The sequence below is a fragment of the Pongo abelii genome, chromosome 17, assembly GCF_028885655.2.
Source record: "Pongo abelii isolate AG06213 chromosome 17, NHGRI_mPonAbe1-v2.0_pri, whole genome shotgun sequence".
Lineage (NCBI taxonomy): Eukaryota > Metazoa > Chordata > Mammalia > Primates > Hominidae > Pongo > Pongo abelii.
In genome coordinates this window covers 40750825-40777323 of record NC_072002.2, presented here as the reverse complement: position 1 = coordinate 40777323, position 26499 = coordinate 40750825, and the positions used below count along the sequence as shown (strand labels likewise).

The 26499-nt window shown below is 41.2% G+C and overlaps 1 protein-coding gene across 4 annotated transcripts in view; it reads left to right on the top strand.

Annotated features, from left to right (window-relative positions):
* Positions 1-26499, top strand: part of KCTD1 (potassium channel tetramerization domain containing 1) — a 205605-nt gene that overhangs the window by 137895 nt on the left and 41211 nt on the right. For all 4 annotated transcript variants that reach the window (XM_024235808.3, XM_054537752.2, XM_024235809.3 and 1 more), the window contains exon 2: positions 20735-20913. In XM_024235808.3, the coding sequence (XP_024091576.1) occupies positions 20735-20913 (179 nt within the window). The remainder of the gene's footprint in view (positions 1-20734; positions 20914-26499) is intronic.

Genomic DNA, 26499 nt, shown 5'->3' with positions numbered 1-26499 from the left:
CATGTCCCAGCCTGCAGGCAGCCACTGCTCTGCTTCCTGCCACTGGAGATTAGTTGTAGCTGTACCGTTTTCTAGAGTTTCATGTAAATGAAATTATACAGCCTATTATTTTTATGCTGACCTTTCTGCTTTTATCTTCTTTTAATGTGGACTGTGAGTCCACAGGAATCGAGTATAGAAGTTTTTAATAACTATAAATCCAGCCTTTAGAATTTTGTAGCTACTGGGGCACAATCTTGATAGATCTTTAAGGAAAAATTTATTGTTTTCTTACTGTGCCCGTAGCCTTGTAGGAGACACCTCATACCCTCATTAAATCCCCAGACAGCCCTGTGAAGTAAGTGTTCTTTTCTCCATTTATAAAAGAGGCAGTTTCTTAGGGAATCTTTTTTTAAGTCTTTGATGATTGTTTCTTGGAAAATGGGTTGAACTGAGAGATTTTGAGCTTTTGCAAAAAAGCGTTTAAGAATATTGGCGTATGCCCGTAGTGGTGTTTTTAGTGAAGTGTCACAAGGCCACTGTAAAGATTAAATGAGATAGTGATGTCAAGGGTTGAGAATGGTGCCTAACACACAGTGGGCACCCCCAAATGCCACCTGGCATTATTGTGATTAGCAGACTCGCAGGCTGTCACAGCCAAAGCCCCTCTGTGATGATCCAGGCCAGCGCTCCACCCTTCAGGGCCCTGAGGTTCCCCCCATCTCCAGGGAGGACTTGGCCTGTCCCTGTCCTTCACTCCCGCTCCCCCGGCAGCTTTGCCTTCTGGTTTTTATCTGCAGCTAAAATGTAAGCTTTCCTCTGAAAAGAAAAGGTTCCACAATGAACAGGTGTGGGCACCCCACCAGTGGGGTTCTGCTGCCTCCTTTTTACAGCATGAGAAGGCTTAGCGACTTTGGGCAGCAGGTGTGTGCAGGAGCCGGGAGCTCAGCTCTCTGAACTTCCAGCCTTTAGGAAATTAAAACAGGGAGATGCCAGCCCAACACTGAGATATTTTAATGTCATGCCAGTTCAAAGTGAGGACTCTTCTTACTATCTCAGTACCTCCAGGCAAGCTGGAGGAGGAGTTTGTAGGCATAAATTGAAAGCTAATAATTTTCCAGCCTCTTGTTTGGGACATAGTAAACATTTTAGAGCTAAAACATGGAGTCAGCTGACACCATCTTTTTAGCAGTTATTTTTAATTTTGGGGGTTTTGGGGAGTTCTGATTTGTCAAATTTCCTCATCCCTCATCTTTCACATCACTTCAGAAATACGTGTGAATTAAGGTCAATTAGCATGTGTCGACATCCACCTCAAACTAAATCTCTAAATTGTCTTCGTATAAATCTTGAAGAGGTAGTAATTTCAGCTTAAGTGGCAATTAAAAAGCAAGGATTATACTTAATAACCTCTGTGGGGGCACCTGAGGTCTTCTGTTGTAGAGTCTTGACAAATACTGTTAGTCATCAATAATTTAGGGGGCTATCGTCTGACTTCCATTTAGTTTTACATGGTTATGCAGGCTGCAGTTCTCTCTGGGGAGATAGCAGAAAGAAAATAGCCGGCACATGTGTGTGTGGAAGCTGGCCGCTGTGCTTACCAGGTGCTTCTCAGCTGTGACCCTGAGCAAGCCACCCAGTCGCCCTGAGCCTCAGTTTCCCTTTTCTCAGAAATGATCATGAACCAGATCTTTTCCAGCCCTGAATTCATTTGCTATTCATTATCAAAATGCTAATATGCAAAATCTATTTTAGAGCTACTAACTCAAATATAGTCCTGTGTTACGGGATTAACATTCATTTAGTTAAGTGTATTGTCAGATTTGACATTGAGGACATATTCATGCTAATTAGAACAGGTACAGTGAATAGGCTCTCGCTAGAGCTGTCTCATTAAGACTGAACTGAATTGATTTTGATGCTTTCTTACAGATTTTTAAATTGAGAGTAACAAATGGCAGCAATTGGCTCCGAATAGATAGACTTTTACCTAGAGCAGCCACAGTCCCTCTCCACAATTACTTTTTACATTTCAAATATGCTAATTTCTTACCTCTTCCCGTCTTTCTCTTTATTCTTGTCCAACTGAATTATATTAGTACAACTGAATATATCTTTAGAGAGAGATGTGGTAATCACTGCTTAATTTTTTTAACATTTTAATACCCGCAGACCGAGTACATGAAACAGGATATCAAGTATGTTATTAGCAGATGAAATAATTCCAGTGATGGAATTTATTTTGAGTCTTAGTTTATATAAATGGTTGAGTGACGGTTAATATCAGGTCATTGCCTCTAAATGGTGATAAACAGGCCAGAACGTTAAGTGTCGTTATTATTAACTTCATTTCATTACTTCTAGTTTAGGATTTTCATTAGAAGACCAGAGCATTTTCAAATAACTTAGACTTAGAATATTTTTTAATTTGTCTCGACAAAACATTTTTCCATAAAATACTGGACTGACTTAGGAACAAGAGGTTAATATTTTAGTATCGCTCACATACCAGAGTCTCATCTTTTGCATATTTGCCATAGATAAGACAAACAGGAAGGAGGTATCTTCTGTACTTCTGAGGGCACTTTTTCATTTACATGAGGATTCTTAAAGCAGTGACTATCTAAGACCATCATTAAAGTTAGGCATTTCTGAATACAGGTGAAAATCATCACTTGTGAGATTTAAGCGTAAATGTCAAAGTCGGGCAAATTTTGTTTTACCATGTCTTAATTGAGATAGAATTTGTATTTAAAAAGCTTTGAGAATATAATAAAAGCAGGAAAAATAATGAATTTACCACATATTATTCTTGTAATTAATAACATCAGAAGTTCATTAGTATACATTGTCCCTCAGCAGAAAAGATAATACTTGTAAAGTTTACATTTATAATACTTATAAAGTTTACTTTGTATAGCACAGTGTCCTGTGCAGCATAAAGTGTGTTGGGATTTCACAGTAAGTTCAGAATCACTGGAAAACAGAGGGGATAAGGAAATAAGGACGGCTGGTGCAGTAGCTCATGCCTGTAATCCTAACACTTTGGGAGGCTGAAGTGGGAGGATCACTTGAGGCCAGGAATTTGAGACCAGCCTGGACAACATAGCAAGAACCCATCTCTACAAAATTTTGTTTTAATTTTAAAAAAAGAAAAAACGAATAAGGATGGTGTGTGAGCAACATGTGTAGACTGTCATTTTGTAAGTATCCCTTAAAAATAATCATTAAATCTTTAACAATCATTTGCAAAATTTTGAAAACCTTCATGAAAAATTATAGCTTTGGTTGGGCGCGGTGGCTCACGCCTGTAATCCCAGCACTTTGGGAGGCTGAGGTGGGCGGATCACAAGGTCAGGAGTTCAAGACCAGCCTGACCAATGTGGTGAAACCCTGTCTCTACTAAAAATACAAAATTTAGCCAGGCATGGTGGTGCGCACCTGTAGTCCAGCTACTCAGGAGGCTGATGCAGGAGAATCACTTGAACCCAGGAGGCAGACCCAGCCTGGGCAACAGAGTGAGACTCTGTCTCAAAAAAAAAAAAAATTATAGCTTTGCATTTTTCAAATTAGTTTGTTTCCCTTTCTGCTTTTATTCTCCATACTAAAGTGTTTTCTAATATTTCATATAGTTATTGGAGAGAAGAAAAAGTTTATGTGAAGGAAGGTGAAAGATGAGGAGCTACGATGCACCCACCTTTTAAATTCTCTTCTGGAATTCCATATTAATGTTTATTTAGTGCCTACTGAGTGTCTTGCTCTGTGCTAGAGATGGTGGGTACAGCAAACAAATCATAGTTCCTACCCCTGCAGAGCCTGCAGGTAGTCTGATTTCCTAGGTGATTCTGAGTACCATATTTCATTTTTGAAAACACTTTGCCCTGGTTGGGGGACTTGGGGGGACCCCACCCCACCCACTCTGAGTCTGTCTCTTATAGCTGCAGGAATCCAGAGTCAGCCCCGCAGAGGTGTTTGGCCACTGTGTTAGTCTGTTTTCACACTGCTGATAAAGACATACCTGAGACTGGGCAATTTGCAAAAGAAAGAAGTTTATTGGACTTACAGTTCCACGTAACTGGGGAGGCCTCACAGTCATGGTGGAAGTGAAAGGCACGTCTCACTTGGCGGCAGATAAGAGAAGATAGCTTGTGCAGGGAAACTACCCTTTTTTTTTTTTTTTTTTTTTTCAGAGACAGAGTTTCCCTCTTGTTGCCCAGGCTGAAGCACAATGGCACGATCTCAGCTCACTGCAACCTCCGCCTCCTGGGTTCAAGCAGTTCTCCTGCCTCAGCCTCTTGAGTAGCTAGGATTACAGGCATGCATCACCATGCTCGGCTAATTTTTGTATTTTTTAGTAGAGACGGGGTTTCTCCATGTTGGTCAGGCTGGTCTCCAACTCTCGACCTCAGGTGATCTGCCCACCTCAGCGTCCCAAAGTGTTGGGATTACAGGCGTGAGCCACCATGCTCAGCCTCGAAACTCCCCTTTTTTAAAACCATCTGATCTCGTGAGACTTATTCACTATCACGAGAACAGCATGGGAAAGACTTGTCCCCATGATTCAATTATCTCCGACCGGTTCCCTCCCACAACACATGGGGATTATGGGAGCTACAAGATGAGATTTGGGTGGGGTCACAGAGCCAAACCATATCAGCTGCCTTCTTGTCATTTTTTAAAACTTCAGTACTACCAGCACTCCTAATGTCCCGCTTCTCAGAGTGTGGGCTGATAACCCAGAGATTCCTCAGCGAGCACAGGCTGCCTAGCTCCCCCTGGTTACTGGAGTTTTTGCTGTGCAGGGTGACTGCATCAGTGTTTCTGTCCTGGGAAGTATTATGTGTTTACTTTATTTCCACAAAATCTCTATCATCTTGTGAGTGTTTGATTTTCCTTTAATTGACATGTGTGCCTATTAGCAACGTGAAATTGTGGGGTTTGTTTTTTCTCTTAATTGACATTTGGGATGGGTAGGTAACAAATCAAAAAGCATTTGATGCCCACTGTCCTGAGGGACAAATCACTACTGAGGTCACTTACTGGAAAGAGATCAGAGCACTCCATTCTAGAGCCTTATCGGCTTGCTTTGTCATCATCAGTACTGTTTATTCATTTTCTACCAAGTACCAAAAATAAAAAAGGATTTCATGAAGTACTGTGGGGAGTTGATAGGAAAAGTAATTGGATGGTACTTACCACCTGATTTTATTCTGATTGCATCTGCAGGCTTTCAACTGATGCCTGTGATCTTCTGTTCTGCTTGCTGTAACCATTTATCTGTGAGCTCATTTAGTGGTGAACTTTCCATCAGGGCCAAGGATCAACCTGATTCTCTAAAAATCAGGCTTCAGCCCCAGGATCTTCAGAAGGAAGCCCTACAGAGAGGGATCTTTCAGATTGGTTGGCGGGAGGACTGAAGCAAAATGCAGGACCTGGAGGACCCTTTAAACTTTTCTTCCAAACCTCTCTCATGCAAAAGGGCCCACTTGCAGAGGGATCAAGTAAGTTCCTCCCGTGGGATAAACAAGATCTATAGGGAAGCACACAGGCAAACAAGATCTATAGGGAAGCACACAGGCATTAGCAGCTGACCTCCTGAATATGTAAGTAAACAGGAGGTCAAGAAAATGAGGAGGTAAAACTAGTCTGATCCCTCCTTCCCGACACACACCCGTCTTCCTGTCTCTTTCTCATCTCCTATATTTTCCTTTCCATCAGTTTCTTTCTCACTCCCTCCCACACCACTGTCCTTTCCTCACTTCCTGCTCCCCTTCCCTTTCTTCTCACTTCTTGGCCTCTTTGGAGCTGTTGTCTGTCCCTTTCCTGCTTCCCTGACCCTGACCCCTTTTCTTCTCAGACAAAATTGCATTTATCTGCTGTGTTCTCCCAGCCCCTGTCATTGTCTTGGCATTATATACTGTGTCTTTTGCTTTAAAAAACATCTAATGAAATTAAGCTGGGTTCTTAACAATACCAAAGAAATTCTGCCGCCCATTTCACTTCCTTGGGCAGGAATGCTCTAGTGCAGTGCCGTCTGCTGCCACAGGCAAATGAAAGGCCTATTTTCTGCTGGCCGTTGTGTCTCATGCCTGTAATCCTAGCACTTTAGGAGGCCGAGGTGGGTGGATCACCTGAGGCCAGGAGTTCGAGACCAGCCTGGTCCTAGCACTTTGGGAGGCCGAGGTGGGTGGATCACCTGAGGCCAGGAGTTCGAGACTAGCCTGGCCGACACAGTGAAATCCCGTCTCTACTAAAAATACAAAAATTAGCTGGGCTTGGTGGCACACACCTGTAATCCCAGCTACTCACTCAGGAGGCTGAGGCAGGAAAATCGCTTGAATCCAGGAGGCGGAGGTTGCAGTGAGCCGAGCAAGCCATTGCACTCCAGCCTGGGTGACAGAGTGAGACTCCATCTCAAAAAAAAAAAGAAAAAAGACGCCTGTTTTCAGAGTCTAAGCCCTAGTGGGTCAGGCACCACCAGATTGCCCTAGACATCTAAGATAGGAGGATGTAAGTTTAGATCCTGGAATATTTTGCTTCTAACTTTTAAATCAACTAGCTTATTTGAACTTGAGCAACTGATCTAAATATTGCTGCTTCCATGTGTTCCTTCTTTGCAAAAGATGGCATTGGCTTTCCCTTCTGCTTCCTTTGGACCTTACAAGGGTCATGATTGTTCGTAAAGTCTTTGGAGTTCTGGGATCTCATAAATGATGGCTTCATATGCATAAGGCACTATCTGAATACAAGTTACAATGGTTTTCTAATGCATTTCCATTTTTATAGGAAACTTTTCTTCCCAGTCAGGTTGATCTTTTAAAAGTTGGTTTGTTTTGTACTCTTGTTGGTTTTTATTTTAAGATGTATCTCCAAGAACACAGATGTCTCCTTTACAGTGTGAAAATTGTAAAGAATAGCTCAATGCAATAAAATACTGAGGAGGATGATTGTTCACTGCTGTCTTTAGGGCTCATTCTAATGCCTGCTTCTTAATCTAAGCTTTCACTGGTATCTTCTCACCCATCTGCTCCTAAGCAGGAAGTTTCATCAACCACTATCCTCTCCAAAATATTCCAAGAAACAAATCTCCTGTGCTAATACCAGGTCTGGCAGTTCAGCTGCAAGCACTATTGGTCCAAATAGGATAAATGTAACTAAGAACTGGACAGCCCAACAGCCATAGGAGAATTGGTCTATATCTTCTGAGGACAAAGATCCCAGTGAATGCCAGATGTCACCTAGGTCCAGGGGGAGTGTTTCTGGCAAACTGTCAGGCCTGGAGCATGCCTATCAACAGGACACATGACCCATTAGGTCTGGGTGTAAACGTGACACTACTTCCCTCCAACATCTCTCTGCCGTTTCTTTCTTTTTTTGAGACAGGGTCTCACTCTGTTGTCTGGGCTAGGATGCAGTGGCATGATCATAGCTCACTGCAGCCTCGAACTCCTGGGCTTACGTAGTCCTCCTGTTTCATCCTCCTGAGTCAACAGACTGTAGGCTGAGACCACTACGCCCTGCTAGTTTTTTAATCTTTTTAGAGACAGGGTCTCACCATGTTGCCCAGGCTGGTCTCGAACTCCTGGCCTCAAGCAGCCCTTCTACTTCAGCCTCCCAAGTCACTGGGATTATAAGCATGAGCCACTGTGCTTGGCTCTCTCCTCCCCCATACCTTTAAAAAGTTTTATTACCGAATATGTCTTTTGGAAAACTTGGCACTGATTCTGCTTACAAGAGATCGTTACTTTATTTTTTAAAAGCATCACTTTATATCATTGAGACAAATTTTTTTTCTGTTCTACAAGGGAATCTCAAGCTGCTTTCAGACTAATATTCTAGAACAGTGAAAGATATAAATAAGTAAATGATACCCCAATAAAATGACACTAAGAATCTTTCCCAAGTAGGCATTTTGCTTATTAAGCACCATATTTTATTTGCTGTTTTCTCCTGCCAGTGGAGGCAAGTAGAAAGCAGTAGTGATTAAAACGTAATCTTCCCGATCAGCTAGAGCAAATGGTGTGATTGTTAAGGAATCTCCCTGGGTTAGCTCTTTTTTGCACTCATACTTTTGGAATGCCTTTCATTTCATGACCAGTTCTCCTTTCTTTCAAAGGCATTTTGAATTCCAATTCTGACCTTCTAAAATGCTAGCTTTCTTAAGATATTTGAATCTCTATGGCTTATATTTTTTAAAAATCATAGACTAGTAAAAATTCAGAACTGGAAAGAGCATTATAGAGCATCTGGTCCGACTGCATAGATTATAAATGGGAAAGCTGAAGTGAGAGAGAAAAGAATTTGCCAAGGGCACGTAGCTCATTGGTGACATGGCTTAGGCTAAAACTTGGTCTCTATGTTGTTACATCCTCTGGAAAACGTCCTGAGTTTAGGTACCTTACTCCATGTCAACACTGTTAGAAGTGCCACAAATAGTTTGCTCTTTAAAAGGTAATTGGGGCAAAAGTTAGAAATGTGATCTTTGTAACGTGGAATTACTAAATATAGGTATGTCTTATTTAAAAATAATACACCCTGGAGGCCGGGCGCGGTGGCTCACGCCTGTAATCCCAGCACTTTGGGAGGCCGAAGTGGGCAGATCACGAGGTCAGGAGATGGAGACCATCCTGGCTAACACGATGAAACTTCGTCTCTACTAAAAATACGAAAAATTAGCCGGGCGTGGTTGCGGGCTCCTGTAGTCTCAGCTACTCGGGAGGCTGAGGCAGGAGAATGTCGTGAACCCGGGAGGCGGAGCTTGCAGTGAGCCGAGATGGCGCCATTGCACTCCAGCCTGGGCGACAGAGTGAGACTCCGTCTCAAAAAAAAAAAAAAAAAAAATACACCCTGGATTTATAAAACCCAGAAAGGTGCATTCTTTGGGGTATTTAAGTATTATTTAGTTCTCAGAATATTTCAGGCATAATTTGATTTAAAAAAAAATTTTTTTTTTGAGACAATCTTTCTGTGTTGCCCAGGCTGGAGCGCAGGGGCACGATTTCAGCCCACTACAGCCTCCACCTCCCTGGTTCAAGTGATTCTCTTGCCTCAGGCTCCCGAGTAGCTGGGACTACAGGCATGCACCACCACACCCGGCTAATTTTTGTATTTTTAGTAGAGATGGGATTTCACCATGCTGTCAAGGCTGGTCTTGAACTCCTGGCCTCAAGTGATCCACCTGCCTTGGCCTCCCAAAGTGCTGGGATTCCAGACATGAGCCACCTCATCCGGCCAAAAAATTTTTATTTACATGGAGTCTCTTGTCATCAGGAATTCCCTGTGCATATGACTAATTCTCAAATTAAACTTACAGACTCCCTGAGGAGTTCATTTCCACAGTGCCCTAGCCTGGCAACAAATAGAGCAACCAGCCAACATTTTCTAAATAAATGAACGCATGAGCAAATGAACTTTTTATGAACACATTTATTATATAGAGTAAGTCATGTACGTATAAACCTGTGTATTTTAATTTTTATTTTTTTAATGCAAAAAAGTCAAGCAAATGGGCACTTAAGAGTCTCAGAGGAGGCCAGGCGTGGTGGCTCGTGAGCCACCTGTAATCTTAGCACTTTAAGAGGCAGAGGCAGGCAGATTGGCTGAGCTCAGGAGTTCGAGACCAGCCTGGGCAACATGGTGAAACCCTGTCTCTACTAAAATAAAAAAATTAGCTAGGTGTGGCGACGTGCACCTGTAGTCCCAGCTACTCAGGAGGCTGAGGCAAGAGAATTGCTTGAACCCAGGAGGCAGAGGTTGCAGTAAGCCAAGATCGCGCCACTGCACTCCAGCCTGGGCGACAGAGTGAGACTTCATATCCCCAAAAAAGAATCTCGGAGGAGGTTCCCAAAGACTCAATTCAGTTAAAAGGAGTACATTTAGCTTTGATACTCTGCTGAATGAGGAATTTCAATGACCACATCCAAGAAGTTAATAAGTTTATGATTTATGTAGAGGCCGATGTGTCCTGCTAAATGCACATGGAACTAAGAGTTAGGGGAGTGAATAAAGTGCCAATTCTCTGTGGTAGGGGGGGTGTCCACTTCCTGGGCCAGCTGGTCCCCGCCTTCTCTGTGATCACTGACCCTCCTTCTAAGCCTCCAGCCAGTATGTTCACCCCCAAACACAGACAGGGTGAAAGGAACAAGGCAAATCTCTCCCTTCTCCAGGGAATGTCAGAGCATGTATAGCCTAGTAATAAGAGAGTGGCAACCATATCTGGGTACACAATGGCTAGCATGTAAAATATCACAGTAAATTTATTACTAGATAATTATAGGCTAAGCCACTTGACCTCAGAGTCAACTTCCTTCTCTGTGAAATGGTGATAATACCTAACATTGTGCAGAGGTTTCTGATTTCAGACTCGAAGGCCCTCTCCACATGTTAGACGCTGTTTCATTGCTAACCTTTGCTGTCGTTTGCATCTTCCCCCGACAACAGCGTGTGCAGGGCGACTTCAGGAAACACAGGCAGTGTGCTTGGATAGCTTTGATCATTTTGCTCTTACCATGTTTTAGAGCTGGGAGTGGAGGGATCTGGAAGAGGGGGCAGATGACCAGATAGACCCCGAGAGTGTGGGAACCATAGGCGACTGCCCCTGTCTTTCAGGATCAAATGAAATCGTCTTCTGTGTCAGCTGAATACGAGCTCCCTTGACCTGAAGCCCATTTAATTTTCAGTTCCACGCGTTTCCTCCCTGGCAAGAAAATTAAGGAAAGGGAAGTATTATCCCTAAGTTTAGTTCCATACCTGTATTTCTTCATTCTGGCCTCTTAAAAATGTCAAAAATCCCTATTATGAAGGTAAAATATAGCAGTGTGTCAAGAGTATGTACTAAATGATTTAATTGGGCCATCGAGTGCTGTTTTTTCCATTTTTAAAATTCAAAAGTAGTAAATATTCAACTCTGTATAGCATAAAGGAATAAAAACAACTGAAAATTTTTGCCTATAGCATCATCACCCAGTCCTAATCCCTACTAATATTTTGGTGCATTTAATGCTAGAATTTTTTATTGTACCTACACACATTTGCAAAAATGACCTTTCCCTATAGCACTATTATTACTGAAGCGGCTCTGTCACTTTTAATGCTGTTTTAACTTTTTAAAAGTGAATAGTATCTATATTTGAGCTGTAGAACGTATTTAAAATATTCTCTAGTGTTTTAAGTGTATTTAAAAATATGTAAGAAATCTAATTTTAAAAAACGTGAAATTCTATTCAGATGTTATTTTTCTCAAGTCCATTTTCCTTTTGAACTAAAAGCAGAGAAATGTTGGCCAATAGTCATTCTTTTCATGGCCTTAGCTTGGTAATCTAATAAGGGAGCTTCTCAGATACATACTTCACTATGAAAAAGAAAAAAAACAAAAAGGCATGTTGAGGACACTCACTCTGTATCTGGCAGACAGGCTGTGCAGTGAAATAGATAAACAGCAGTAACGCTTTGTCCTGCCCCACAGCAAGAAGGGTAACATTTTACCACTTCAGATTAGGAAAGAACTGCAGATTAATTTAACACAGTCCCTGGTCATTTTGAAACAACTTTGAAGCACCTTATTTTTAATTTGTTTTTAATTCTGTGAAATTACGATTTTAATCTGAAAAGAAAAAGCAATACAGCTCAAGTGCCATTTCATGAACCTACTGTGATGATTTCATTCTCTACTTCCTTTCATACACTTTGTCCAAGGCACATAATTAGCATCTTGTCCCATTTTCTTTTTATTTATCTGCAGCCCTCAATGTAATACTGTGTTACATCAATGCAAAGCACTGCCTTTTTGTTGGGCCTTGCCACTCAGCGACCTTAAAGTAGTTCACTGTACTTCTCATTAGGCCCATAGAAGGCTTGTCTGTCTGTCCATCTGGCTTGTCAAATTTCACTTTTTTTGTGCTCAGAGGAAAGAAATAAACTTCATTTTTTCCTTCTAAATGCCAGACACTCTTGTTAGATGTCTTCCCAAACACTGTCTCATCTACTGCCATCTTTGCCCCTCTGTCGGGCAGGGCGATTTATTCCTGTCTTAGAGATGAGGATACTGGGGTTAGATCGGTTTGGTAACTTCTCAGAGATCGCACAGGGCAAGTGGCTGAGTTCAAACCAGGTCTTCAGATTCCATAGGAACAGGGCTTTTTCTCCTGTACCCTTACTTAGGGTGCCCTGTATATGTGACTTTTCCAGCTATATGGAGTTTTGAAAATTGTCTTAACTTAGAAAAATGTTTTCCTTTACTGTTTTGGGATGGAAATTTTTATTCAATATATTATATGCTTTCCAGTCTAATTTTGTCTGAGGTTTGATCTTTGGATGACTTAATTTTAGATGATTTTAGCAAGTAGCTACTGTCCTGTGAGCCAGAAAACCAATAATCCCACTTCTTATAATGATTAAGAAAAAGCAACACAAAGAAATGATAAATGGTTGAAGTGATGGATATCCTAATTATTCTGATTTGAGCATTGTATACATATATGGAACTAACACTCAGTACCTCATAAATATGTACAATTAAGTGTCAAAAATAAAATTTAAAAAAATTTTATTACATTCTTAAAAAAAAGAATAAGTAATCTCTATGAATTTAAAGGGGGCTCCTGTGAATAAAGTGACTAGAAAACTTGACATCAAATTTGGATACTCAAAAGACTTTTTTGGGCTAATTCTTTGCTGTTTCCCAAATGGTCAAGATTGACAGAAACTGTTATCTAAATAAATTACGCATACAGTACTCATCAATTTTGAATCACTGCTGAGTTTTTTTTTTTTTTTTTTTTAACTTAAGTGAAATTACCGGAAAGATCATTTTCTTTCTCTTCAGGCTCATTCTGCTATTTAATTAAAGTCAATAGAGACCATAGAGTTTGGCAGGTGATGGGTGCCCAATAAATAGCGCTTGAATGAATGAAGAAACCAGTGAGGCCTCTTTCAAAACACATTGACGTTATGGTTGAGAGACTTGCTATACAATTAAGTAACTGTGGTCAGTAAAGTGATGTTTTCTTATAAGAACCTTTATTGAGAGTCCAATGATTATGTCATTCCTGAAACAACACTCCCAAGGCAACCACAAATTTCCATCCCAGGAAGCAAGATCCTTGCCTAAGACACTTTGATTACCCTTGTCAGACTATCAGAATTAGTCAGAACATTCTCATATCCAAGTATGCCATATAATACAGATGTTGTGCGTGTGTGTGTGTGTGTGTGTGAGAGAGAAAGAGAGAGAGAGAGAGAGAGAGAAATATATTTAAATCCAGGTTGAAGAGAGAGAGAGAGAGAAATATATTTAAATCCGGGTTGAAATCTGTGGAAAAGTTATGATCTGTATTAAATTCTTTCACTGCTCTACTGAATGTTATGAATTAAAATGTCAAAGAATATAGGTATTTTACCACTGACATGCTTTTCTGGAGGTATCACTAAGAAGCCTGTTTCTTTCTCCAGTGAAAGAGGTAATGTGGTCAAACTCAATAGTGAAACGTGACATAAGACAGGGACATACATTCTTAACAAAGAAAGTCATTAAAACTTTCAGTTTAAACTTCAGCTCATTTGTTCAAGGCAGTACCCCCAGGGCTCCTGTTTGAACAGCACACAGCTAGGTTAGAAGGCAGATTTTTCATTTACTTCTTTTGAAAGATGCCTGAAGTCAAATCCCTTGAAGGATTCTACTACCAAAAAAATCATTGCTCCTGTGTTGGGTAGGTGAGATGGATGATGAAGCTACGGGAAGCAGCTAGGAAATGGAAATGTTAAAGATACACTGATCAGCACGCCTGGAAAATCCATACAGGACAGATATGGGAAAGGAGGAATTAGAAAGAGAATTCCTAAGGGCTGTTTCATGTCAGAGTATATTTTAGTCAGATTTGGTGAATTTTATCAAAGGAAATAATAAGCACTTTTTTTGGCTTTAAAAATAAGTGTTATTTCACAGAAATTTAAGTAAGTATTTCAACAGTAAAGTGTTCTGATTGGAGGATTTTTTTTCCAAGATTATTTTCAGTTTATCTTATTTTTATTTAATAGAACTTAAAGTGAATGAATCTTTCATGTGCATATGTATACAACTGTGTCACCACTCAGATCAAGATGTACAGCTTTGCTGGTCACTCCCTCTTCCAGTCACTACTCCCAAAGGTGGCCAGTGTTCTGATCTTTGTCATCGTCCTGCGTGCCTGTCACTTCGTGTGAATACACTCATACAGTATGTGCCCTTTTGTTCCTGACACCTTTTCTTCAGTGCTCTACCAAATCCATAGGGCATCATTCTTTTTTTTAAAAAAAGTATAGTGTCAGTAAAGGAGGGAGAAATACTGTTAGAAAGGGAGAGGGAAATGAATGTGTTTGTGAGGGGTCGTAAGGCATTTGATCACTTGAGGCCAGGAGTTCAAGACCAGCCTGGATAAACATAGCAAGTCCCCATCTCTACAAAAGAAAAAAAAAATGTAATTAGCCAAGTGTGGTGGCACACACCTGTAGTCCCACCTACTTGGGAAAATGAGGCAGGAGGATCGCTTGACCCCAGGAGCTCAAGGCTTCAGTGAGCCCTGATAACACCACTCCATTCCAGCCTCGGCAACAGAGTGAGACCCTGTCTCTAAGAAATGAGAATAAATTGTATTCAGTTCTAAAATACCCCACTTCTGCATCACAGAAGTGGAAAATTCAAGTTTGTCATAATTTGGGCTTCCAAATATTAAGAAAAATTCTAGCAAAGTTTACTTGCTACCCAAAGTTACTACACTGTCCAAAATGATAGCAACTAGCCACAGGTAGCTATCTAAATTAAAATTTATTTATTTATTTATTTATTTATTTATTATTATTATTATTATTGAGACAGAGTTTTGCTCTGTTGCCCAGGCTAGAGTACAGTGGTGCAATCTTGGCTCACTGAAACTGCCACCTCCCAGGTTCAAGCGATTCTCCTGCCTCAGCCTCCTGAGTAGCTGGGATTACAGGCAACTGCCACCACACCCGGCTAATTTTTGTATTTTTAATAGAGATGAGGTTTTGCCATGTTGGCCAGGCTGGTCTCAAACTCCTGACCTCAGGTGATCTGCCCGCCTCGGCCTCCCAAAGTGCTGGAATTACAGGCGTGAGCCACCACGCCTAGCCTAAATTAAAATTTAAATTAGCTAAAATAAAATTAAAGATTCAGTTCCTCGGTTTCACTATGACACCCACTTGTGGCTGGTGGTGACCATATTGAACTGTGCAGGTCCAGAGCATCTCCTCTACTGCAGAAAGTTCTATGGACAGCTCTGTTTAGAATGTGGGGTCTTAGCTCCCTACCTTTCTACCTCCTCTTCTGCAGACACAAGGATGTTACGGTGGGCTTCATTTATTTTTTCATTGTAAATTATCATTTAATTCTGTGGTTCTCAGACCACAGATCAACATACAAGCTTCTGTCTCCCGCATTATCCCTCAACCTTGGAGAAAAAAATAAATGGTTGCGACACTATATTGAATTTTTAATTTCTGGAAGGTACCATGCACTCTTCCACTTTGGAGCCTTGGGAATAGCACTGGGCACTCTCCTTCCAACCTCCCAGTGTTTGTTCACTTCTCAGTTCTCAGTCTCTAGGGATCCTTCCCCATCCTTCCCAGCCCCCAACCCTGGGTTAAATGTCCCCTCCATCAGCTGCCATAGTAGCCTGGCCTTCCTCTGTCCTGACTGCAGTCGCATGTTTCATGGGCTCCCTCCCACTGAACAGCAGGACTGGTGAGGCCAGAGACCAGCCTGTTTTGTTTACTCTTGTTCACTTATCACCTTGAACAGTGCCTGGCACTCAAGAGTTGTTAATAAATGTTATGGGCTGGGTGCAGTGGCTCACACCTGTAATCTCAGCACTTTGGGAGGCCAAGGGGGGCTGATCACCTGAGCTCAAGAGTTCGAGACCAGCCTGGGCAACATAGTGAAACCCCATTTCTACTAAAAACATGAAAAAAAAAATAGCCAGGTGTGGTGGCGCACACCTGTAGTCCCAGCTACTCGGGAGGCTGAGGCATGAAAATTGCTTGAACCTGGGAGGCGGAAGCTGCACTGAGCTCAGATCATGCCACTGCACTCCAGCCTGAGTGACAGAGGTGAGACCCTGTCTCAAAATAATAATAATAATAATAATAATAATAATAAAATGTCACAGCCCGGGCCTGGTGGCTCATGCCTGTAATTCCAGCACTTTGGGAGGCCTAGGTGGGAAGATCAGTTGAGGCCAGGAGTTTAAGACCAGTCTGAGCAAACATAGCAAGACCCTGTGTCTACAAAAAAATGTTATTAGTTGGCCAGGTGTGGTGATGCACACCTGTAGTCCTAGCTACTTGGGAGACTGAGACGAAAAGATCACTTGAGCCCAGGAGCCCAAGGCTGTAGTGAGCTATGATTGCGCCACTGCACTGCAGCCTGGGCAACAGAGCAAGACCCTGTCTCTAAAAAATAAAAATAAATTAGTAAAAATGTTTCGAACAAGAGAACAATGGGCTGCACAGGGGAGGAGCAGTAATCAAGTAGCTTCATGTTAAGACAGGGTTCCTCTCCTGGGTTCTTCGTCTGTATTCCGGAGGGAGTTTTATCACAGAGCTCTCTGCCTGAGCAATGCGCAGAAATCGAAATAGTCTTCAGCACTCTGAGTTGTTTCTTCAGCAGTGTGACGGCACATCCAAGTCCCTTGAACTCTTTCTGGCTAAAGGTTATGGTTTTCTTTTCTCCAGAAGTAATCCTGAAAGACATACACAAACTAAGATGATGATGGGAAGGTAGAGTTGAGGACGATGATGAACGACAGAAGGCTCTGCTGCATCTCAGCAGGCAGCCGTGCTTGGCATCCCTGGCCAAGGCCCCCCAAGCCAAATGACCTCGCAGGAAAGGAACAGGAAGGATTCCTTATCAAGACAGGTGGCAGAAATCCCATTTCAAACTAGCTTTACAAATATAGAGATTTATTTTCCCAAGTCACAGGAAATCTAGAGGTGGGAGGCTGAGAGATGGCTGATGCAGTGTGTCAACAATGTCAGCGAGGACCTGGCTTCCTTCCAGCTCTCAGCTCTGCCATCCTGGGCATTGGCTTCATCCTTAAACTGGCAGGGAGATGGCAGCTGCAGGTAGCAGCATCCCATCCTGGACTTCAGTGTCCATCCAGGTAAAGTTGAGAAAGTGTCAGCTCCAGCTACTGGCCAAGGGAAGACGTTGCCACAATTGTGTTAGATGAAGCATCTGGAGTCAATGGGATACATATTGAGCATCAACTCCGTCTATTACAAGTGCCCAAACTCTCAGCCCCAAATATCCTCCCCTAACCCCAGCCTAAGGATTTTAAAAGTTCTTATATATCAGGTACAGGGCTCACACCTGTAATCCCAGTGACTTGGGAGACTAAAGCAGGAGGATTGCTTGAGGCCAGGAGTTCAAGGCCAGCCTGGGCAACACAGTGAGTCCCCTGTCTCTAAAAACGTTAAAAATAAAAAATTAGGCCAGATGTGGTAGCTCATGCCTGTAATCCCAACACTTTGGAGGCCAAGGCAGGAGGATCACTTTGAGCTCACGAGTTCAAGACCAGTCTGGGCAACATGGTGAAACCCTGTCTCTACTAAAAATACAAAAATTAGCTGGGCATTAGTGGCCTGCACCTGTAGTGTCAGCTACTCAGGAGGCTGAGGCTGGAGCATCGCTTGAGCCTGGGAAGTGGAGGTTGCAATGAACTGAAATTACACCAGCCTGGGTGACAGAGTGAGACCCTGTCTCAAATAATAATAATAGTTAGCTGGGTGTGGTGGCACCTACCTGTAGTACCAGTTACTTGGGAAGCTGAGGTGGGGGTATCGCCTGATCCCAGAAGTTTGAGGCTGCAGTGAGCAGCTTTGATCACACCACTGCACTCCAGCCTGGGCAACAGAGAGAGAGACTCTGTCTCTTAAAAAAAAGCTCTCACAATCTGCCCCATATGGAAAATACCAAGTGAAAAGCCCTGACTATGTTAACTATTATCAGTTAATGCCTTAGAAATGAGCATAGCCACAGCAACCCTGCAGAAAGAGGAGAACATCCAGGATGGGGAGAGCACCTAGGAGAACCAAGAGGGCTCACCAAAGAAGGGCAGTTCTAATCCTTGCCCTTAAGGGTCAATCCCCACCCAGCCCACCCCACCCCCAGCTGAAGAAACACTGGTTTAATTTTAAATTTAGCAATATCCATTGCATTTATGACTTACAATGTAAATGGTATATATTCTGAGAAATCTGGAATGCTTCAACCGATCAGTTACGCTTTCATTTTTTTCCCTTTCTGTATAGACCTGGCAGTGTTAGAGCCATGCTGAATGAGGTCACAGTCTAACGACAATATTAACCCTGCAAATCTGTTCATTTTCGCCTGAGCACCCTCAGGCAGGATAGAGAATGTGTCCAATTGAAAAACTATTACAGACTCTGCTGCGCTGTGATGGGCTGAAATGTAACAGGGAGGGAGGTGTGTGTGTGCCTGTGTGTGTGTGTTTGTGTGTCCGTAGCCAGGAAATCATTTCTAAAAGGAAGTCAGTATGTATCTCTTAAAAGTGGAGGTTGTATGATTGCATTTTTAAAGGAAAAATGTGTTTTCTGTCATCCAGATTTTAAAATGCTACTTTTAGTATTTCTGAACGTTACCTGTTTCATATTTCCTATCAACTGTCTTGTTTTTTTTATTTTTTTCCAATACCCAATACCCCTTTAACTCCTCTTCTTTGTGTGTTACAAACATCCTGTTGTGTTTTTCAATATCTATTTTGCATTGTTAAAAGTATCTAGAAACATATAAAGAATAATGTAGTAAACACCCTTGAGCCGACCAGCCGATTTAAGAACTAAAACATTAACTGTTTTTCTATAACCATTTCTAGGCTCTGTTAATTCAGCATGCAGAAACGCACAACACAGATGGTAAACATTTTGCATAAAGGCCCAGTCACCACCCCATTCACAGTAGATGTTGAGTTTCAGAAAGCATGTGCATTCACAGTCTTGCTTGGACATGTGGTTAATGCTAAGTAGTCTAACAGTTGTGCCCCAGGTAACTCCTGAAGCTGTTCCAGATCATAAAATCTATGATGTTTTGCAAATTTATATTTTATCATGCTGCATTTTATGCACAAAAACTAGATGACTTCCCCTTTGTGGTCTCCATCAAAGGCATTTTTCAAAATCCCTTCAGTGTGCCTTATCCCTGGCTTTGCCATACATTGTTTGCATGTTTGAAAACAATCTTTGGCTAAAATTATAAATCTGAGAGTATACGTGTGTCATCGGTGTTACAGAATTTGTACATAAATGCTATTTTAGCTTACTCTTCACTTAGATACTCTAAATGTTTGACCCCTTCTTTATTGAATACCAGAGACCTATCTTTACTTGTCTGTGGTTTGGGCTCTAATTTAAAAGCAAACAACCATGTTTTGATAGCATTTGAAATATTTATATTGTATCCATGGAAAGGGTGTAATAATTTATTTTCTCAAGAGTATAGTTTCTGCCCCGGTGAGGTGGTTCACGCCTGTAATCCTAGCGCTTTGAGAGGCTGAGATGAGCAGATCGCCTGAGCCCAGGAAGTCAAGATCAGCATGGGCAACATGGAGAAACCCTGTTTCTACAACAAATATAAAAATTAGCTGGGCGGGCCAGGCACAGTGGCTCAAGCCTGTAATCCCAGCACTTTGGGAGGCCGAGGCGGGCAGATCATGAGGTCAGGAGATCAAGACCATCCTGGCTAACACGGTGAAACCCCGTCTCTACTAAAAATACAAAAAATTAGCTGGGCGTGGTGGCGGACGCCTGTAGTCCCAGCTACTCAGGAGGCTGAGGCAGGAGAATGGCGTGAACCCAGGAGGCGGAGCTTGCAGTGAGCCGAGATCGTGCCACTGCACTCCAGCCTAGGCGACAGAGCGAGACTGCATCTCAAAAAAAAGAAAAAAAGGTACAATTTCTTAAACATGTTCTTACTGCCACCAGGTGATATCCTCATTCTGGTCTGTTTGCTCACATTGCACCTTTGCTTGTGTGACCGCACATCAACATCTGCCTCAGTTACACTTTGGGAACTTGATTTCTTCAAGAAGTCAGGCATGCAGAAGAGCAGTTCGCTTGTGGTTCATGAACAAGCACATATTTATCATTTGAGGGTATATTCTGTTGACTGATGAACTTGTGGTATCTCTTTGCAAGGTTGCTTTAAGTGTGTGAGCCGATGGCTAGACCAGTATGCTCTCTTTTTCCTGATTTGAAAAATAAAAGTTTAAGAAAACATTTTGTAGAACACAGGTGTCAGAGGTCTGTTTTTATTCCATGTGCATAGCAATGAGGAAGTTTTCAAAGAGAGGGCTAACTCATATGCATTTTATTTAGATATGTATTGTTTGAAGTGTTTGATTGTCATTTTATTTGGAATGAATAGACTTTTCATATCATACTAGTTGCCATGTGTCAATTGTTAAATGCAAGAATTTCTTAGTATAATAAGCCTTCATAGTCCTCAGTTATTTGAAGTGAGCATTAGTTCAGCTCCTTATTTCTGAGTATGTCAAGATTTCCTTTTCTTTGCTACAGAATTTGTTTTTCTGATATTCATTATAACAAGAGCAAGAGCTTGCCGTTTTTTCAGGTTTCATTACTGAATGAGTACCGTTAATCACTCGTTTATTCTTTATGCTATATGTATTTCCTATCTTTCTACTGTAAAGAGAAAAAGTGTCTAAACTTGCTTATCTCTCTGTAGGACAGTCGGCCCAATATGTCAAGACCTCTGATCACTAGATCCCCTGCATCTCCACTGAACAACCAAGGCATCCCTACTCCAGCACAACTCACAAAATCCAATGCGCCTGTCCACATTGATGTGGGCGGCCACATGTACACCAGCAGCCTGGCCACCCTCACCAAATACCCTGAATCCAGGTAATCTGAAAAACTGAAAAATCAGACTCCGACGTGCATGTATTTGATAACCTAACTGTTTTTCCTTTGACCAGCATAGCAGCCTAGCCTCGTGGAGGCAGGGGGCAGGACGGGAAAGCACTATGTGAGCCACCCTGCTGCCGAGGCTGGATGTCTTGGACAATGGCTGGACGTCTTTGAATCAGGATTGGACCCGCAGCTTAGTTCAGTCCGTGTAAAAATGTCACAGGAGAATGGAATACTGTGATATTTTGCTCTACAATGATATTCATAATTCTCAATGTAGTAGAAAAAAAGATGGTGATTTCTCCCCAACACCTTTGTTCCTTCCTTCTTTAAAAACATGCTGTCTTATAGGTTCTGATAATTTTATAGGAAATCAGTTGGTTCATCAACTTGTGAACTAGAAAAGAAAGAGATTCTCAGCAGTGAGGCATTATATTTAGATCTGTATGCAAAAGTCCAAGAAGCCAAAATAGTATAGTTTAAAAAAAATGAAGAGCCATGGAACTTATGAACCTAAGGTAGATAAATAAATATACAAATTGTTTAAAGATGGAGAGTGATTTACAAATAGGCAGTAGACATTTATGTTTATGAGAGATCTCCTCCCATGCCCCTGCCCACCCATTTCTTTTTATTATTATTATTATTTTGGAGCCAGGGTCTTGTTCTGTCACCCAGGCTGGAGTGCAGTGGTGCAAACATGGCTCATTGCAGCCTTGACCTTCTGGGCTTAAGTGACCCTTCCATCTCAGCCTTCCCAGGAGCTGAAACCACAGGTGCATGCCCCCATGCCCAGCTTTTATTTTATTTTATTTTTTGTAGAGACAGGGTCAGACTGTGTTGCCTAGGCTGGTCTTGAACTCCTGGCCTCAGCAATTCTTCCATCTCAGCCTCCGAAAGCGCTGGGACTCTAGGTGTGAGCCACTGCACCTGGCTAATTTTTTTATTGTTTGTAGAGATGGGGTCGCACTATGTTGCCCAGACTGGTCTCAAACTCCTGGCTTCAGGCAATTCTTCCACCTTGGTCTTGGCCAGAGTGCTGGGATTACAGGCGTGAGCCACTGCACCTGGCCCCAACCACCCATTTCTAAAGGAGTTCCAAAGAAATAATTTCCTTTCTACCCTGGGACAGCCCGCCTGGCTCTGCCCCAGATTTGGGGGCTATGCCCAGATCCTGTAAGGGAAATTTTTTGCTGGTGGATAGGGGAGGAGGCATGCACTCGTGTGGGGTAATATCGGGAAACAGGGTGTTTCTCTGTTTCTGATCACAGGAACTGGAAACACACTCCTTGAGCTTCAGAAGGGCACCGGCCACATTTTTCAGAATGTCGTATGAAGTGACAGATAACAGCTTACAGTCTAAGTAGACAGCACTGACATAAAAGTCACTGTCACCTTGCATACTACATGAAGGCCGACTTTTTTGTTTTTTGTTTTAAAATCTCACTCCATTACTTGATAATTTATGAAAGAATGTGAAGGTTGGAAAGAAGAAAGATGAAATATTTTCTCTCTTAATTTCCAGATTTAATTTCTACAATCGAAATGATTTAAATAAAATAGGTTTCCATTTATTCAATTATCCAAAAGACTATATACTTTAAAATGAAATGATTGTATTAGTCATCTATTAGTATTATTTAGTCCCCACCTTCCCTAAGTATGTTGGAATAGGCACTACAAAAAATCATATTATAATAATGGCTTTATTTTTCAATAATTTTGTTATATAAGTAGTGTTCTTTTTGAAAATGCCTATTTCCATTCCTTCCGACCCTCTGTTAATACCACCATCAACTACAGAAAATCACAGCTGCCTCTTTAGATGAATTTAATTCTAGGGTTTAAGTCACAAAATGCATATTAAGAGACAAAAAGCAAACCTTCAACTGTAGCAAGATTTACTGGTCTGGTCTGATGGCCTTTTGCTTCAGTTTTTGCAAATTAAACCTTGAGACAGGAGGGAAGTTAATGAAAACTACACTTTCTGTGACTTAAGCAATGGGTTTTCTTCTGTGCTCATTGTAACTAGGTGGGTCTCCTTCCACTGACTCATTCCTGCCAGGATTTAGCCCCTGGGAAGCTCCCTGGTATCACTTGGTCTGCTGGCCAAAGTAGAAGACAGAGGGAGAGAGGCTCTATTCATTCAGTTCCTATCTCTCAAATAATTTGCTGCTTTCATTATTCTGGCGCTATATATTATGAGGTAAAGACTTCAAATAGTGTCCCATTGGAGATTCTTTCTCAGTCCATCTTTCCGTGGATATTTCTAAGAGTCTACTTTTGTTCCTTCTTATCCAAACCCTGAAATATGCATCAAATTCCATGGATCTCATCAATTTATTTACCTGCGCTGTGTCATACAGTAACCAGTAGCCACGTACAGCTATTGAGTGCTTTAAATATGGCCAATCCAAATTGAAATATCATCTAAGAGTGAAATATACACTGATTTTTAAAGACTTAGTACCAAAAAAAGTAAACTCAATAATTTTTTATATTGATTTCATGTTGGAATGATAATATGTTGAGTTAAATAAAACCTATTATTAAAATTAATTTCACTTGTTTCTTTTGATTTTTTAATGTGGCTACTAGATAATGTAAAATTACATGTGTCTTGCTTTTTATTTCTGTTGGACAGCGCTGAACTATGAAACAGATGTTTTTATAAAAGCATCTCACTAAACCTACCCCTCCCCCAACCTGATACTGAAATACATAAAAAAGTGAATGTCTCTTTCACCAATGTAATTAGAAAAGATAGAATTGTTGATCTTCCTTTCCTAGACTTTCCCTCTGCTTTCTGTCACCAGTAAGTCCTAGTATCACAGGAGCAACAGCAAAAATAATTTGTGATTCATTAGTTCTAGGATTGGATTCTGGCAAATGGCAAACAGTTCTTTGGCTATGGAAAGGTCTAATTTCTGAACACCTGTCATCTCTCGTGTAAAACAGGCACAAATAGGTCTCCTTGCAAGGTTATTGGGAGGATTAAATGTGATTATGAAAAGCACACCGTGGCCCTGTGCCCAACACATAGTATTGTCTTCATACTTAATCTTCTGCCAAACCCAGGAATTGTTTCTTTTCAAACTGCCTTTCAAATTCCAAATATTTTCCATTTCTTGCTTTCCTAGCCGTGGAAACAGCTTTACATCTGGATTGTTGCCTGGATGACTCCCGTCTCAGGGGACTCCTGGCCTGCACCTTCTCCTCCTTTATCTTAAATACCCCAGCCGGTCACAAGTTCCGAGACATCCTTATCATTAGGAGATATCTTTAAGAATTTGTCAAGACTCTTTGAAACAAGCTTTACAAAGTAACTTCTGTTTCAGCTGCTAATACCTAAAGCAAATGACACTGCTCAGGTAACACTGGTTTTGCTGTCGAATTGACCATTGGGTATTGCTTTGTTTCCTCTTGGGTTTTGGGGGGCATATTTTTGTAGGTAATTAAATGTTCATGTCAAAGCAACATCCAATTTAATGGGACCCATATGCAAATTTTAGTAATCAAAGAAACAGAGAAGAACTAATTCTTCATGCTTTTCCCATAGGCGTCAGGTGCTCCTTCCAATTTCTGGGAAAATCTCTTGCATATTATTAACCCCTCTTGGATAACTCCATGGATATTAGGTTGCCTATGGCCATGGAATCACACATAATTCCAATTAGTTTTGTAGATTCTGGGGTGCTTCAAACCCTTCCTACCCTATGGGACCATTCTCTGCCCCACCGTCTTGGATCCCCTGGTTCCACTCTCACCTACCTCTTCCTTAGTGTCACCCAGAGGATAGGGGGGCTTTTTCTAAGATTTCAAGGAAAAGACCTGTAGTTTAAAAATACTAATTTGTGTGTAAAAAGTGACCTTAAAAGATGTAATATTGTCTTTCTACAATTTCAGAGTTCCTGCAAAGAACCTTTACTCCATTTTGAAATGTTGTAGGTATTTTTAAAATTCTGTCTCTGCTTAACCTACCCTCTTGGCTAAAGAGCACCCTTAGAACTTTGTCCCCAAAAAGCAGTATGATGGACTATACAGCTGAACATTAGAAGCACCTGCGAAGCATTAAAAAGCCATGCAAGGCCCTGCTCCAGACCAATAAAACAGGAACCTCTGCAATTTTCCAAAGAGGTCTTGATTTTCACCATCTGGCTCTGAATGGCACCAAGATGTATGATCCCTTCTGGAGAATGTAGGCCTCTTCCTCAATGAATATTTCATGTATCTCATAATGGCCATTTCACCAAAAGAAAATAGCTTTCAATCTTCCTTTCTCTAATTACCAAGGTTACCAGTGGTTCCAGTGGTTCCTCTGTGTGTGTGTGTGTGTGTGTGTGTGTGTGTGCGCGCGCACATGCTTTTTTTTAGCTTGTAAACCCTGAGTAATGATTCAGTGAGTAAATTGACTTTTACACCTCAAGGTTAACCACTCATGTTGTTAATTCATTTCCATCATCAGGTGTTTTTTTAGCTAAAGGGACTAAAGTTTTCAAATTAGCTGAAGTATTACATATATCAGTAATGTATTTTGTCTTAACCAATGTGTATGTAAGATGCAAAACAGCTCTTTAGGAGGTGTTTCTGAGACAGAGGTTAATCTCCACCATCTCAGTGGTAAACACTGATTCCTTTCAGAGGATCATAAGAGTCTCCAATTCTGACTGCCATTTTGAATTGTAATCCCCAAGAAAAACACCCAGTTCAAATTTGCAATAATTTCACTTTAAATAAGTATTAAGTCAAGAAAAATATATTACCATCAAAAAAGAATTATAAATGGATAAAGAAGATAGAACATATTTTATTTAATAGTTTGTTAGCTTGATTTGTAGCTTGTAAATATCTAGAAGTATGCAAAGTAGACCCTCCACTCGCACTCTTGCCCTGGACCCTGAAAATTTTAAGGGCAGACCTGATTATATCTTAGTCAAAAATCCAAGGCACCCTTTATTAACATCATTGGTAATAAAAGATCTAGGTAACTAAGTAATTTTTCATAAGTAATTAATATTGGTACCATATTATATGGCCTCTTTAAGATCTACTGTTGACACTGAAATATCCTCTTAGCCACATGCATAATGAAAATACATTCTATTTCTGCTTTAAAAGAGGACACAAGTCTGATTTCAAAGTTAGGTCTATTCATCCTCTGCTATTACCTCCAACAAAAACAATCTTAATAGCAGCTGTATTGATGGTTATTCAGATGTGGATAACCATTTTTAAAACCAAGAAGTAGACTGATACTACTAATTCATCGAACCTATCAAGCGGTAATAAGACAGGGGTCTTAAATAAAAGCACTGATTGTCAACCAATGACCTAGACGTAAAAGGTAAGATCTCATGTTTCAGTCCCCTCAGCCATCCAACCTGACTGCTTGACAAAGCTTTTGTATATTTTAAACCCAGTACATGAGTTAACTCCCACATAAGTAGATTATGTTAAATTGGTCTCTTCTAAATAGCAGTAGAGTTACTAAGCACGCTGGCATATGTAGGTAATTGCAAAATGCAAGAGACTCTACTTTCAGCCTTGCAGTCGACACCCATGGCCACCCAGGGGTGTGTG